General features: G+C 37.7%; 3 protein-coding genes and 2 non-coding genes across 5 annotated transcripts; 3 read left to right on the top strand and 2 right to left on the bottom strand.

The window, feature by feature from the left end:
• Positions 1–3,625: 3,625 nt before the first annotated feature.
• Positions 3,626–3,698, bottom strand: Trnac-aca (transfer RNA cysteine (anticodon ACA)). Its single transcript has one exon. It is a non-coding gene; the product is annotated as a tRNA-Cys (tRNA).
• Positions 3,699–4,073: 375 nt separating this feature from the next.
• On the top strand, positions 4,074–4,146 carry Trnac-aca (transfer RNA cysteine (anticodon ACA)). Its single transcript has one exon. It is a non-coding gene; the product is annotated as a tRNA-Cys (tRNA).
• A 4,716-nt stretch (positions 4,147–8,862) lies between these two features.
• LOC135688718 (uncharacterized) lies at positions 8,863–10,121 on the top strand. Its single transcript, XM_065205680.2, has one exon. It carries the CDS (start codon positions 8,934–8,936, stop codon positions 10,119–10,121), a length of 1,188 nt encoding a protein of 395 aa, XP_065061752.2. The 5' UTR covers positions 8,863–8,933.
• Positions 10,122–12,523: 2,402 nt separating this feature from the next.
• LOC148959727 (uncharacterized) lies at positions 12,524–13,402 on the top strand. Its single transcript, XM_089110356.1, has one exon. It carries the CDS (start codon positions 12,524–12,526, stop codon positions 13,400–13,402), a length of 879 nt encoding a protein of 292 aa, XP_088966482.1.
• Positions 13,403–13,582: 180 nt separating this feature from the next.
• LOC135687881 (uncharacterized protein K02A2.6) lies at positions 13,583–14,905 on the bottom strand. The gene has a single exon (XM_065204527.2). The coding sequence runs from the start codon at positions 14,903–14,905 to the stop codon at positions 13,583–13,585; it is 1,323 nt and encodes a 440-aa protein (XP_065060599.2).
• Positions 14,906–16,289: the final 1,384 nt, after the last annotated feature.

Genomic DNA, 16,289 nt, shown 5'->3' with positions numbered 1-16,289 from the left:
TTTCCAGTCGCAAAGACACAACAAACAAGCCAATGAATTAAACAAAAAGAAGCTGGGTTCATTTGATTTTGCTACTTTTATTAAAAGACAGGAAGTGCCATTGAAGTTTGTAGGAGACAAAAATCGAGTCAGGATCATTTAGAGCTTTTAGATAAAAGCACACTTTTATAAACCAAAATTTGCTGATTTCAATGTTATATGTTGAGTCGACTTTGTTCTTGCAGACTTATGTTAACATTTAGGTTGAATGTCCCGTTTTCACATTTTTGACTTTGACAAAGACTGCATTTAGCCCCGGTCAAACGATGCAACATTTTACCTAACATTTCACTGAACATCAGTGAATTGTTAGATCGTTTGATCACCATGTTCAGTGAACAAAATTCATGTAAGGTGTTGTTCAGAGAAATTTCTTCGGGATCAAAAACCGCCCAACATTTCACTGAACATTTCTTTTGTTCTCAAATGTTCAGTGAAATGTTGGATCGATTGACCACATCACCCAACATTTCACTGAACATTAAAGTACTGAGCCAGGGTAGGTGGTTGGATGTTGAAATATGATGCTGTGTTGTTACTATACAGGCAAGTCAACAACATAGTCTTCCCAACAGCACTGAGCCCAATTTTGAGGTCTTTTTTGAAATCAGTGAAATCATTGAAATGGTTCACGATGTCTCCAAAAACCCAGTCAACTGAGACTCAGACCTGGCTCATGGACTGATTGAAGGCTTGTTTACAGGTGACAGCACAACTCTCCTTACAGGTGATGCACTCTTTGAGGATAGGCAGGGTCACCATAAATACACAATGGCTGGCCTGTTGGTGAAAACGTGTATCTTTCAAGCTGGTCCAACAAACCAGACATTCCTAATATCCCACTGTCATGCCGCCTTTCTTCAACTGGTCCAAATAAGTGGACAATAAGGCCATTAGGTGCAACAACAGACTGGAATTTCAGGGCATGTACTCGTTTATGTCCATCTACAAATTGGACGCATAGTACCAGCAATTGTCTAGAGCAGCGTCTTTTTGGTGAATTGCATCTGCATATCGTTGCAGATTTTCCCGTGAGAGTGAAGGCTGGTCTAGACTCCTCAAGAGATGTCCATGAGTGTCAACAATAAAGTCAATTACTCTATTGAATATCATACACAACTGAGGAACTGGCCTACCAAACCTTGGAACCAAGTCTGCATATCGACTAGGGTATGACAAACGTCTAAGGCAAGTGCACAGTGCTTCGACAGAGTCGACTATAAGGCCATTCATGCATTTAAAAACCTCAGGGAGACGCAGTGCAACAGCGAGACTATAAATATCGTCCTTCTTAAACCGAAAATCCACCAAACATTCACTATCATCCATGTCCTCCAGAACAAAACGATCATAATTCCCGTATGGCAGCATACCGTGAACGTTATTTCTCCTGTTGGCAACATCAAAAATTAGAATCTCTTCAGCATCCAAAAGTCCTGCAGCATGCAGCATTATTAGTTTGTCCGCCATTTTTGATACAAATTTGATTTTGGTGCCAAAGCTGCGTAGTTCAAACTAGGTCGTGATTCGTAACATGTTTTGTGACTATGGGGAGACAAAACTAGTGCACATACCATGGGTCGTAAACTCTCTAATATTAAATCGGAATGTCGAATTTACGTTTCATGTTACTTCAGGAACTCTATTGCATCAAACGAAAGAAATTTCAACTCAAATGAAGACAAACTACCAAAAAAGATAAAAAGGTATATTAAACCTTCCAGTCATTATTTGTTGCGGTACATTTCTGTTATCATTTTCATTCATGACAGCAGAAAGAAGATATTGATTTGTGAAGAAATTTTACACAATATATGATTTATTTATACAGGCTGAATGAACAATTGAAGAAAATTGAATCAAATGAAAGTATTCAAAAAGAGGAAGCTGTCAAACCCACAATTTATTGCCACCATGCGTTTACTGGAGGAGGAGAAAAGAGAAAATTTCCTACAAAAGCTGCATCTCTTATCCATTGAATGTCATCTTCAGGTTATGCTAAAGGAAAGATACTCGAGTATGTATGCTTTCTAAGTAGAAGATCAAAATCCTCTCTTCATCAGGGCCCTTGATGAAGGTGGGCCCTCTCACTTTTTTGCCAAACAATAGAGCTTTTTGAAAATATTTTATGATTGTTATATTTTCTCTTGGCCTCTCCACTTTGCAACCTGCGTCAGAGCCCATGTAACTGTGACTTTGAATGATGGCTAGCTCCAGACATGGAAGATAGGTGTTTGCATGATTCTTCTTCTCTTTCTTTTCAGCTGGACAAAAGCAAGCTGTTCGGCTGGCAAGACAAGTGAATAAACAGACAAGAAGGAGAAAGAACGAGCTTGCCAAGATTGAGCTTTCGCTTTTGAAAGAGCATATGATGATCTCTGCAAAATCTATCACCTTTTTGGAAGCAAAGGATCCAAATTCTTCCTTGTTCAACAGATTAAGAGCAGATGAATCGAAGTCCGTTGATAGCATCCCATTTGCTACAAAAGGACGCATCATTAAATTGACTGACCTTATGACTAGATGAGACAAAGAAGAAGCCTTCCTAAGACAGGAATGTCAAACTCTCCTGGAATCAAAACTCTCCTGCATTTCTTTAATGCTAGAGAGAATCAAATTATTGGCTGAAGCACGTGACGCTTTTTCAGTTGGATTTTCGGCTCTGTTGAAACGCCATATTATACAACTGAAATGCGACATTGATTCAGACAAAGCAACCGTCAAAGCATTTGACACTTCTGTCCGGGATATTGAATACAGCGAATCGATTCGCTGCGAATTTTTAGCGGAAGTGATTTATAATGAGGTTGCTGAGCAGTCAGATGCTGAATCAGACATTTAATCGCAATCAGATGATGATTCTGAAGATGAATTTATTTGACCATTTTTCCGACATCTAATGGAAGAATTGTTATGATAAATCAAACACCGTTAATTGTGTACCATTTCTGTATAACACCTCTGTATATAATGATATTGACAATTAGTATTCAGTGTACCTTACGACTTGCAAAATTGGGAGAACAACAAAATGCCTAGACTATTTTTTTACCTTTGGAAGGAAGTCAACATTGAAAAATTCAAATAATACGCTTTTTTATTAAAAGCCATGCATCAAAACCTTTATTTGAAATAAAGGATTAGAAATCAGGTCTTATGAAAGGGTATATTTGAAATCAATAAAAAAAGTCTGTATATATTATCTTAGAAGAATTATAAGGAAGGCTGAATTTAGATTTTTCATAGGTACGTATAGGGTTTTAGTGGAAAACTACAAATAATGCGAGTTTAAGAAATAAAATTTTAATGAGAAGGGGATGTTTCAAATTAAGAATGTAAAGGATGGCTGAATCTATATTTTTTTCCTACATAGATGTTGAAAAATACATGTTATTTGCATTTTAGATTGAAATTTCTATCAAGAAAGGGAAGTTTCAAAGTGAGAATTGAAAGGGAGGCTGAAATTATATTTTCATCGTTACTAAGCGGGTACGTAGATGTGGAAAAATACAAATTATTTGCGTTTTAGATAAAAAATTATATCAAGAAAAGGATATTTAATTAATAGAGAGTGCGGGAAAATAACCGACCCGAGCGAGGCTCGAACTCACGACCCCTGACTTTGTACGTCAAGTGCTCTACCGCTGAGCTATCGGGTCGTGCTTTCAAGCCAACACCCAAGGCCGAGTCATTCACCCGCACTGCCCCTCTCTTTTACCAGATACACAGGGGAGCCATCGCAGCTCCATCTCAAAGTGCAGAGGACCTGAAGAATGAGAGAAGACTGCCCACACCAGGAGGGCCATCGCAGCCCCAACACTGGATAGGGTTGAAGAGAAAGTTTACTGTAAACTTTCTCTTCAACCCTATCCAGTGTTGGGGCTGCGATGGCCCTCCTGGTGTGGGCAGTCTTCTCTCATTCTTCAGGTCCTCTGCACTTTGAGATGGAGCTGCGATGGCTCCCCTGTGTATCTGGTAAAAGAGAGGGGCAGTGCGGGTGAATGACTCGGCCTTGGGTGTTGGCTTGAAAGCACGACCCGATAGCTCAGCGGTAGAGCACTTGACGTACAAAGTCAGGGGTCGTGAGTTCGAGCCTCGCTCGGGTCGGTTATTTTCCCGCACTCTCTATTAATTAATTATCTTCGAAATCCTGTTGTCTGAAAAGGATATTTCAAGTTGAGAATGGAAAGGCGGGCTGTTTGGAATTTACAATGGAAAGAGAGGCTTAATTTAGATTCTTCGAAGGATATCAGGGGTTACATGTAGACAAATACATATAATGCGAGTTTTCGATAAGATTTCTATCCAGAGCGGGATATTTTGAAGTGAGAATGGAAAGAGAGGCTGTATGTAGATTTTTCATAAATTCTTAGGGAGTACATGAAGAACAATATATATAATGCGAGTTTTAGATAAGATTTCTATCCAGAACGGGCTATTTGAAATCAAGATGTGGAAGAGAGGCTGCATTAAGTTTTTTTATAGGATCTTAGGGGTACATGTAGAAAAATATATTTAATGCGAGTTTCAGATAAGATTTCAATTGAGAACGGGATATTTCGAATTGAGAATAGAAAGAGAGGCTCGATTCAGATATTTTATAGGATCTTAGGGGTTACATGTAGAAAAATATATAGTAATGCGAATTTTAGATAAGATTACCATCCAGAACGGGATATTTCGCATTGCGATTGTAAAGAGAGGCTGAATTTAGATATTTCATAGGATCTTAGGGGGTACCTGTAGAAAATTACGTATAATTCGAGTTTTAGATAAGATTTCTATCCAGAACGGGATATTTTGAATTGAGAATGGAAAGAGAGGCTTAATTTAGATATGTTATTGGATGTTAGGGTGTACATGTAGAAAAATACATATAATGTGAGTTTTAGAAAAGATTTTTATCCAGAATGGGATATGTCGAATTTAGAATGGAAAGAGTGGCTGCATTCAGATTTTTCATAGGATCTTAGGACATACATGTTGAAAAATATATAAAAATGCGAATTTTAGATAAGATTACCATCCAGAACGGGATATTTCGAATTGAGAATGGAAAAAGAGGCTCAATTCAGATTTTTCATAGCTTCTTAGGGGGTACATGAAGAACAATATATAATAATGCGAGTTTCAGATAAGATTCCTATCAAGAACGGGCTATTTGAAATCAAGATGTGAAAGAGAGGCTGCATTAAGTTTTTCATAGGATCTTAGGGGTAATTGTCGAAAAATACATAAAATACTAGTTTTAGATAAGATAACCATCCAGAACGGGATATTTCGAATCGAGAATAGAAAGAGAGGCTGAATTTAGATTTTACATAGGAATTTAGGGGGTACATATAAAAAAAACGTATAATTCAGGTTTAGGTAAGATTTCTATCCAGAACGGGATATTTCGAATTGAGAATGGAAAAAGAGGCTGAATTCAAATATTTTATAGGATCTTAGGGGGTACATGTAGAAAATATGTATAATTCGTCTTTTAGATAAGATTTCTATCCAGAACGGGTTATTTTAAATTTAGAATGGAAAGAGAGGTTTAATTTAGATTGTTCATAGGATCTCAGGGGGTACATGTAGAAAAATATATAATAATTTGAGTTTTAGATAAGATTTCTATCCAGAACGGGCTATTTAAATCAAGATATGAAAGAGAGGCTTCGTTAAGTTTTTTCATAGGATCTTAGGGGTACATGTAGAAAAATATATAGTAATGCGAATTTTAGATAAGATTACCATCCAGAACGGGATATTTCGCATTGCGATTGTAAAGAGAGGCTGAATTTAGATATTTCATAGGATCTTAGGGGGTACCTGTAGAAAATTACGTATAATTCGAGTTTTAGATAAGATTTCTATCCAGAACGGGATATTTTGAATTGAGAATGGAAAGAGAGGCTTAATTTAGATATGTTATTGGATGTTAGGGTGTACATGTAGAAAAATACATATAATGTGAGTTTTAGAAAAGATTTTTATCCAGAATGGGATATGTCGAATTTAGAATGGAAAGAGTGGCTGCATTCAGATTTTTCATAGGATCTTAGGACATACATGTTGAAAAATATATAAAAATGCGAATTTTAGATAAGATTACCATCCAGAACGGGATATTTCGAATTGAGAATGGAAAAAGAGGCTCAATTCAGATTTTTCATAGCTTCTTAGGGGGTACATGAAGAACAATATATAATAATGCGAGTTTCAGATAAGATTCCTATCAAGAACGGGCTATTTGAAATCAAGATGTGAAAGAGAGGCTGCATTAAGTTTTTCATAGGATCTTAGGGGTAATTGTCGAAAAATACATAAAATACTAGTTTTAGACAAGATAACCATCCAGAACGGGATATTTCGAATCGAGAATAGAAAGAGAGGCTGAATTTAGATTTTACATAGGAATTTAGGGAGTACATATAAAAAAAACGTATAATTCAGGTTTAGGTAAGATTTCTATCCAGAACGGGATATTTCGAATTGAGAATGGAAAAAGAGGCTGAATTCAAATATTTTATAGGATCTTAGGGGGTACATGTAGAAAATATGTATAATTCGTCTTTTAGATAAGATTTCTATCCAGAACGGGTTATTTTAAATTTAGAATGGAAAGAGAGGTTTAATTTAGATTGTTCATAGGATCTCAGGGGGTACATGTAGAAAAATATATAATAATTTGAGTTTTAGATAAGATTTCTATCCAGAACGGGCTATTTAAATCAAGATATGAAAGAGAGGCTCCGTTAAGTTTTTTCATAGGATCTTGGGGGTACATGTAGAAAAATATATAGTAATGCGAATTTTAGATAAGATTACCATCCAGAACGGGATATTTCGCATTGCGATTGTAAAGAGAGGCTGAATTTAGATATTTCATAGGATCTTAGGGGGTACCTGTAGAAAATTACGTATAATTCGAGTTTTAGATAAGATTTCTATCCAGAACGGGATATTTTGAATTGAGAATGGAAAGAGAGGCTTAATTTAGATATGTTATTGGATGTTAGGGTGTACATGTAGAAAAATACATATAATGTGAGTTTTAGAAAAGATTTTTATCCAGAATGGGATATGTCGAATTTAGAATGGAAAGAGTGGCTGCATTCAGATTTTTCATAGGATCTTAGGACATACATGTTGAAAAATATATAAAAATGCGAGTTTCAGATAAGATTCCTATCAAGAACGGGCTATTTGAAATCAAGATGTGAAAGAGAGGCTGCATTAAGTTTTTCATAGGATCTTAGGGGTGATTGTCGAAAAATACATAAAATACTAGTTTTAGATAAGATAACCATCCAGAACGGGATATTTCGAATCGAGAATAGAAAGAGAGGCTGAATTTAGATTTTACATAGGAATTTAGGGGGTACATATAAAAAAAACGTATAGTTCAGGTTTAGGTAAGATTTCTATCCAGAACGGGATATTTCGAATTGAGAATGGAAAAAGAGGCTGAATTTAGATATTTCATAGGATCTTAGGGGGTACATGTAGAAAATATGTATAATTCGTCTTTTAGATAAGATTTCTATCCAGAACGGGTTATTTTAAATTTAGAATGGAAAGAGAGGTTTAATTTAGATTGTTCATAGGATCTCAGGGGGTACATGTAGAAAAATATATAATAATTTGAGTTTTAGATAAGATTTCTATCCAGAACGGGCTATTTAAATCAAGATATGAAAGAGAGGCTTCGTTAAGTTTTTTCATAGGATCTTAGGGGTACATGTAGAAATATATATTTAATGCGAGTTTGAGATGAGATTTCAATTGAGAACGGGATATTTCGAATTGAGAATAGAAAGAGAGGCTTGATTCAGATATTTTATAGGATCTCAGGGGGTACATTTAGAAAAATATGTATAATTCGTGTTTGATATAAGATTTCTATTGAGAACGGGTTATTTTGAATTGAGAATAGAAAGAGAGGCTGGATTCAGATATTTTATAGGATCTTAGGGTGTATATGTAGAAAATACGTATAATGCGAGTTTAAGAAAAGATTTCTATCCAAAACGGGCTATTTGAAATCAAGATGTAAAAGAGAGGCTTCAATAAGTTTTTTCATAGGGTCTTAGGGGTACATGTAGAAAAATATATTTAATGCAAGTTTAAGATATGATTTCAATTCAGAACGGGATATTTCGAATTGAGAATGAAAAGAGAGGCTGAATTCAGATATTTATTAGATCTTAGGGTGTATGTTGTGTTTTTCGCCTCAACAGACATATAAGAACAGAAAATAAAACTGTTTTCCAATATTAAACTTTCAACATCCAAACCGTACAAAAACAGCTCATAGAACAATGCTTTTGAAAAAGTATGTTACGTTATAGAAATGGTGTTCACTCACGCATTTTGATTAACACCTTAAAATAAAGCGTCTTTTCTAAAACTATAACACCTCCCCGCTAGCCTAAAACTTCCATCTTAGGCGATCAAGTTTATTGTTTCTTTAAACGTCTTGATCTTCTTGGCTTATCCCGGCTATACTTGGTACTGGTTGGCATTCGAGGGTTAGGTCTCTTGGGTCTAACATATGGTCCTGGATCTGCAATTCTCAATTTTTGACCATTTTCAACTTTCGTTTCTTTGTGTGTTGCCATCTCTGATATACCGGCTGGAACTGCAATGCTTGGTGTATCCCCCGGCTCAGCATCCTCTACTGAGAAGTATCTCGGGCGTAACTGCTCTACATGTCTGCGCCAAATGGGTCCCTTTGGATAAACCCTGACAGACACAGTCCGTGCTCCTTGTACCTTAGTAATTACTAAAGAAACTAAAGAACTTCAGAACAATATCGCTCGTTTAATAGCAGTTGTAGGACGTGTTTTTCATCGCTCAGCAAGTTCTTCTAAGATCAACGATACTTACCAAAGAGATCTATTGAGATGAGTTGTAGTGATGAACTAATCACACATGCAATCAATTATATCAGAGAAAAATTAAAGAAGAGACCAGACAAATTCGCCATCACAAGTTTTGTGAACTCGAGGCATGGCCTAAATCACACCGACGTGGCTGACACTGTAGATCAACTGGAAGCCAAGGGAGTTATTTTCCGAAAGGTCAAGAAGAAGAGGCACTCATTCTTCATATCTGACTTGGATGAGGATGAAAACTCTTCTATAATGGAGAACGAGACTGAAGACAGTAATGTCGAAAGGAAAGAAGAGGAGAAACAGCGGGAAAGTGTTTTTGCACCCCGCCATGACAGACCTCCCTCGACCATCATGGACTTCATTCGTGCCGAGCTTGAAGAAAGGGAGCTACGTCTCGCAAACAAGATCATGGTCAATCTGGAAGGAAAATATCTGGAAAAGGCAAATAATGAGAAAGTGCTTATTGAAAGGTTAGAAAGGGAGGTGGATTTTCTCAAATCAGAAATTCAAAATAAGAACAATCTACTTTCAAGTTTGCTCACAAACATGGAAAATGGCAGGACTAACAATCAAAACGAAGACAAAGGTAGCGAATGCAAGAATAATGCAGAACCTTACACAGACAAAGGCAATGAATGGAGACAAATCATCCCCAAGAGAGCTGGAATCAGAAAAACAAGCAAGGAAAAGAGGCCATCTAGTGAATGCGATTGGCATGCAAGTTATGAGGATTTGCCACCGCTATCGAACAAATTTGACCTGCTGTCATCGTTGGAACTGAATGATACTGCTTCAGATCATTTTTGTACAGTAAAGTCTCCAGTAAAGTCACAAGAATCTAATAAAGTTACGGCAAGGAACAAAAGAGTTATTCGCAAAGATTTGGAAAGAATGCCATCAAGGCAAAAGGATCTCCATCGTGTTATTGATCAAGACCAACAGCCAAAACGAACCCAGGATTGTATTACTATCATCGGCGATTCCATGGTAAAAAATATTCAAGGATTCAAAATGAAGCAAGCAATCAAGAATGACCGAAATGTTTATGTTAAGTCATTCTCAGGAGCAACAGTGGATTGTATGAACAGTTATGTTTGCCCAACGATAATAAAGAATTCGAAGACAATCATTCTTCACTGTGGTACGAACGATTTGAGAAGATCCCAACCTGCCTGCAACATTGGAAACCAGGAGTAACTCGGTCCTGATTTCAGGGTTGGTACCCCGGGGCGACTCGTTAAATGGAAAGGCCACTGCGGTAAACAAGTTGCTGAAGCAAATATGTATAAGCAAGAACTTGAAATTCATTAACAATTCGAATAAAGATCCAAGCATACACCTTAACCGTAGCAGGCTACATCTAAATGACCGTGGAAACACGCTTTTAGCTAACAATTTTATTTATAATCTAGGATATTGACTAGAAATCGAGGGGGTAAAACCATACAAACTGTTTCCCATCGGCATAGAACCTGGGAAGCCTGATCTATCCAGCGCCAGTTACTGCTGGAACTACTGCGCATGACGTACATGACGCCACCGGCGACAGTGATGCAAAATCAGCATTACATAATCTGCGTTTAAAGAACATAGGTTGTATGACTATCGGGTATCTAAATATAAATTCCATTAGAAATAAATTCGATGCACTAAAAGCGATAGTTTCACAGAATCTTGACATTCTAATGGTCGCCGAAACAAAAATTGATGATTCATTCCCAAAGTGACAATTCTATATTGAAGGTTATGCTGATCCACTATGGCTTGACAGAAATTGTGAGGGTGGCGGTCTGTTGGTCTATGTGAAAAGTGACATCACAATGAAGCAGTTAAAGTCATTTAAATTGGATCTTGACATTGAATGTATTTGTTTTGAAATCAATTTAAGGGGGAATAAGTGGGCTCTTTGCAGTGTTTACCGACCACCGTCCCAATCGCAAGATCACTTTTTCGAAAATCTTGGCAAAGCAGTTGATCATTACAGTGAAAAATATGACAAATTTTTATTACTTGGGGATTTTAATACAGTAGAGACAGGTCAACAGATTCGTACTTTTATGAATAGCTATGACCTCAGAAATCTGGTGAAGGAGCCAACCTGTTTCAAGGCTGACAATCCACGGTGTATTGACCTAATCTTAACCAACAGATATAGGAGCTTCCAACATACCACCACTACCGAGACAGGTCTCTCTGACTTTCACAAAATGATAGTCACAGTTTTGAAAACGACGTACCAAAAGGCTGGACCTACTGTTATTAACTATAGAGAATATAAGAAATTTTCGTAGCAGACTTTCAAACAAGAACTTAAGGAAGAGTTGGCTAGCATTAAAACAACTGATTTAGACTACAGTTCTTTTCAAAATTGCTTTGAGAAGGTACTTGATAAGCATGCACCGATGAAGAAAAAATACGCAAGGGCCAATGATGGTCCCTTCATGAATCGAGTTCTTCGTAAAGCTACTATGCTGCGCTCTAGGTTGAAAAATAGATATAATAATAGCCGCACAGCTGAACATTGGGAAGCGTTTCATCGACAGCGTAATTTGTGTATCAAATTATTTAGAACGGAAAAAAGAAATTTCTATAAAAATTTGAATACTTCTGATATTACAGACAACAAGAAATTTTGGAAAACTGTAAAACCTGTCCTTTCCGATAAAAGTCGATCGAACTCAAATATTACCCTTATCGATAATAATAGGATGATTTCCAATGATAAGGAAGTTGCAGAAGCCATGAACGATTATTTTATATCGATTACTGACTCATTAGGTCTGACAGGGAACAGGGAGGTTACCATAAGTACAAATGGTTTATCAGATCCTATAGAAAAGGCTATAATGAAATATTCAAAACACCCTAGCATTAGGAAAATTCGCAGTTTTGCTCGAATTAACGGCTACTTTAAATTCCAAGAGGTTACTGTGGAACAGATGCACTCTGAAATTGAGGGGCTTAATCCTAAAAAGGCAACAACCTTTGGAAATATACCCGCGAGAGTGCTGAAAAATAGCTTTGACATTTGTTCCGAATCGTTGCAGCTTATTTTCAATAACTGCATTCAAAATGGTGTCTTTCCTGACCTATTAAAACTAGCAGATGTCACTTCCCTCCACAAATCGGAGGAGAAAACCAATAAGAAAAATTACAGACCGGTTAGTGTATTACCAACTGTTTCAAAGGTTTTTGAGAGACTTATGGATAAACAGATTATTGATTATATGCAATCTTATTTATCGTCACTTTTATGTGGTTTTCGTAAAGGGTACAATGTGCAGCACGCATTAGTTTGAATGCTTGAAAAATGGAAAGCAAGCTTAGACAGGGGAGAAAATGTTGGCGCAATCCTTATGGATCTCTCGAAAGCCTTTGATTGTATTAAACATGACCTCCTTATAGCATAACTAGATGCCTACGGATTCAGCCATGAAGCACTGTGTCTTGTTAACAGCTACTTGGAAAATAGGCATCAGAGAGTTAAGATTAATGGATCATTCAGTACCTACAAACAGTTGTTCCTTGGTGTTCCGCAAGGATCAGTTCTTGGTCCCCTCTTCTTTAACATCTACATAAATAACTTACTTCTCTACTTAATGGATACGGATATCTGCAATTACGCGGATGATACAACTCTATATGCGTGCGATAAAAATCTCAATAATGAAATTGCAAGGCTAGAGAATGACTCAAGTATAACTATCCAATGGTTCGCTGATAACTTTATGAAGTTGAATACAAACAAATGTCATTTACTTATTCTTGGCAAAAGTTCTAATCAACAGGTTAAAGTTAATGTAGGAGATTCTATCATAGAAAACTCGGAAGAGGAAAAGCTACTAGGTGTTGTGATAGACAAAAAACCCAGTTTTGAGACACATATCAGTAAAGTATGTAAGAAGGCTGGTAGCAAACTCACCGCCCTCGCTCGCATATCTGGATACATGGACGCTAATAAACTTAAAATCTTAATGAGAGCATTTGTAATTAGCCAATTCGAATATTGTCCACTAGTCTGGATGTTCCACAGTAGGCACTTGAATAGTAAGATTAATAGAATACACGAAAGAGCTCTGAGAATTGCATACAAAGACTATGATTCTAGCTTCAACACTCTGCTAGAAAATGATGGCTCGGTAAATATTCATGTAAAACACCTGCGAAATCTTATGATTGAAATGTTTAAAACAAAGGGAAATATCAACCCTCCTTTTATGAGGGAGATTTTCTGTGAGCGTCATGCTGTTTATAATTTGAGAAATAGTAATGAATTTATGGTACCAAGAGTAAGAACAACCATTTATGGAACCGAAACTATCAAATATAGAGGGCAGCGTCTTTGGCTCTCTTTACCTCAGCACATAAGGAATGCTCAATCTATTAATGAGTTTAAGAAAGAAATTAAAAGCTGGAATGGCACAGACTGTACATGCAAACTATGTAGGACGTTCGTGCCACAGCTTGGTTTTTTGTAATTCTATCTTTTAAATAGCTCAGGTTTTTATAGTTTTTTAATGGATCATTTTGTATTTAAAATTTTATGTATTTAATCTCGTATGTATTTAGTTGATGTAGTAGTTTTAACAGTTGGCTTGGATTAGCTCATTTCTTTGTAAATAGCTATGTAGCGCCAACTTTAAATAAATTGATTATTATTATGTTATTATTATTACTGCTGGTACCCATCGTGGATCTTTATCTCGTCGAGGTCCACAATAGAGAGCATAGCAAGGTGTACCCACTTTGTATTGTGGATTAAACCTCCCAGCTAGCTCTTGCGCAGCCTTCACTGTTTGCTTATTCTGACGTCCTTGTGCTTGATGCGCAGGAGAAGGAATCAGGATATCTATCGGTGACCTGATTTGGCGTCCATTGAGCAGCTCACTGGGAGAGGAACCACAAGCTAGTGGTGTTTTCCGATACTGCATCAAGAACTGCTGAAGGGCTGCTTTCAAAGGTGATGTTGACTTCAGCATCGACTTCTTGAAAGTCTGTACCAGTCTCTCAGCTGCACCATTAGTTGCTGGGTGATACGGAGGTCCTGTTAAATTAATGATCCCTCTTGCCTTGGACCATTCCTGGAATTCTTCTGAGGTAAAACTTGAAGCATTGTCCGAGACGAGCGTATGTGGATAACCAAAGTTTGCAAAGTCCTGTTCCAGCAAATCAATGGTTGCTCTGGAACTTGTAGTGCTGGTCTGGTGGATACACGGATAATTGGAGTACGCGTCTGTCAGCAACAGCCAATTTGATCCCAAGAAGTTGATAGCGTGGCCTACGTGCAGGCGGCTCCATGGTTTCTCTGGGAACATCCAAGGATGAACAGGCGGTTTGGATGGGAGATTTTGGTGCTCAGCACATGCTTGACAAGCTCGACTAACATCAGCAATACTAGCATCAATCCCAGGCCAATAGACAGCAGTCCTGGCAAGCTGTTTCATGCGTTGCATGTCAAAATGTCCTAGATGAAGAATCTCCAGCACTTGTGCTTGTAGACTGACTGGAATCACCACACGTGCTCCGTAGAACAAGCATCCATCAGTTACTGACAGTGACTCGCGGATTTTCTTGAAAGCATCCACTGTATAGCGCGTGCTTTCACTGTCAGTGCTATCTTCGTGTATCTTGCTGAAAGGCCAACCCTCTCTTGTATACCGCACTACAGTTGCAAGTACTCGGTCTTTATCTGTCTCTTTTGAGAGTACCCCTGGATCTGCTGCGTTGAGCTGTTTGCTGACAGTTTTGATGGTACAAATGCAATCTGCATCAGCATCACTTTCTCTTTCGTCAAACTGAGCATCTGGTCCCACCGGAAGTCGACTAAGTGCATCAGCATTTCCGTGGTCCGAAGTCTTCCTATACTCGATGGTATATTCGTATTGACTCAATATCAGTGCCCATCTTGCTAGACGGTTGGTGGCTAATGATGGCGTTGCCTTTGTAGGACCAAATAATGTAAGCAATGGCTTGTGGTCCATTATTAAAATGAATTTCCTTCCATAAAGGAAATGATGGAACTTGCTGAGAGCAAATATAATTGCTAAAGCCTCTTTCTGTATCTGGCTATAGTTTCATTGCGTCTCAGTTAGTGTTTTTGATGCATTGGCTATTGGGCGCTCTCTGCCATCTTTGTAATGGTGGAAAAGTACAGCGCCAATACCAACACTTGATGCATCACATGCTATTCCAATGGGTAGCGATGGGTCAAAATGCGCAAGAACTGTATCATTGCACAACATGGTCTTGACTTTATCGAATGCTGTCTGTTCCTTGGCACCCCATTCCCATGGTATATCTTTCTTTGTCAGCCTGTAAAGCGGCTCTATAAGTGTTGACAAGTTAGACAGGAACTTGTTGTAGAACTGTACTGATCCTAGAAATGATCGTAGACCAGAAACATCATTGGGTGCAGGCATCTTCAAAACAGCATCAACTTTAGGACTTTTTGCTATCCCTTTGCTGGACAACAGATGTCCCAGGTACTCGACGTATGGTTGAGCGAATGAGCACTTTTGGAAACGACAATGTAGTCCCTTTTCACTCAGTCGCTCAAACAAACTTTTTAAATTTGTGAGGTGCTCTTCTGCAGTTGATCCGCTGACTAGTATGTCATCCAGATAAACTGCCACTCCTGGTAGGTCACTTGTTAGTTGATCCATTATTTCTTGGAAATATCCAGGTGCTGAGCTTATTCCAAATGGAAGGCGCATCTGAAGCAGAACACCTTGATGTGTACTCAACGCAAGCCTTTTTTGCGATTCTGGGCCTAGTGCAATCTGGTTATATGCGTCAGCTAGATCAATCTTTGTAAACCCATATCCTCCTGACAACTTTTGCATCAGGTGTTCCGGTGTAGGAATTGGATGTGGGTGCGTTTCTAATTGTGTATTGACAGCAACAGAGTAATCTCCACAAACTCGTAGTTTAGATTTTGTCTGTCCCGGAATCAACGGTTTACGGATGGGTACCACTGGTGTACCGTACTCATTGAACTGGATTCTTTGCCAAACACCCAGGGCCGGTTCCAGGAAATTTTGTTGGGGGGGTGTAAGCTCTTATGTACCGAGTAATTTTAGAAAAAACAATACCAAAAATTTTGAGCTCAACTAATCGTGATCAGAACTAACAACTAAATGACTTACACTAACTTTAATTTAAGAAATTTAACTTTAACGAAAGAACTTTAATTTTAACTTCAATCTGAAAAAAGCGTTTCAACCAAATACAGCACGTTCTAATAAAAATACAGAGTCAATGGTGGGTCAAAAAATAACCCTCAGATTTTTGCGAGTCATTTAATTAGGAGCTTTTGACCCAGCCTCTTTTTCAATTCTTATAGCGCAATATATGAATAAATTAACT

Source organism: Rhopilema esculentum, chromosome 9, assembly GCF_057945365.1.
Source record: "Rhopilema esculentum isolate cy_ngs chromosome 9, ASM5794536v1, whole genome shotgun sequence".
NCBI classification, from domain to species: domain Eukaryota; kingdom Metazoa; phylum Cnidaria; class Scyphozoa; order Rhizostomeae; family Rhizostomatidae; genus Rhopilema; species Rhopilema esculentum.
Note: the sequence above shows the minus strand (reverse complement) of the source record. Positions and strands in the feature narration are given on the sequence as shown.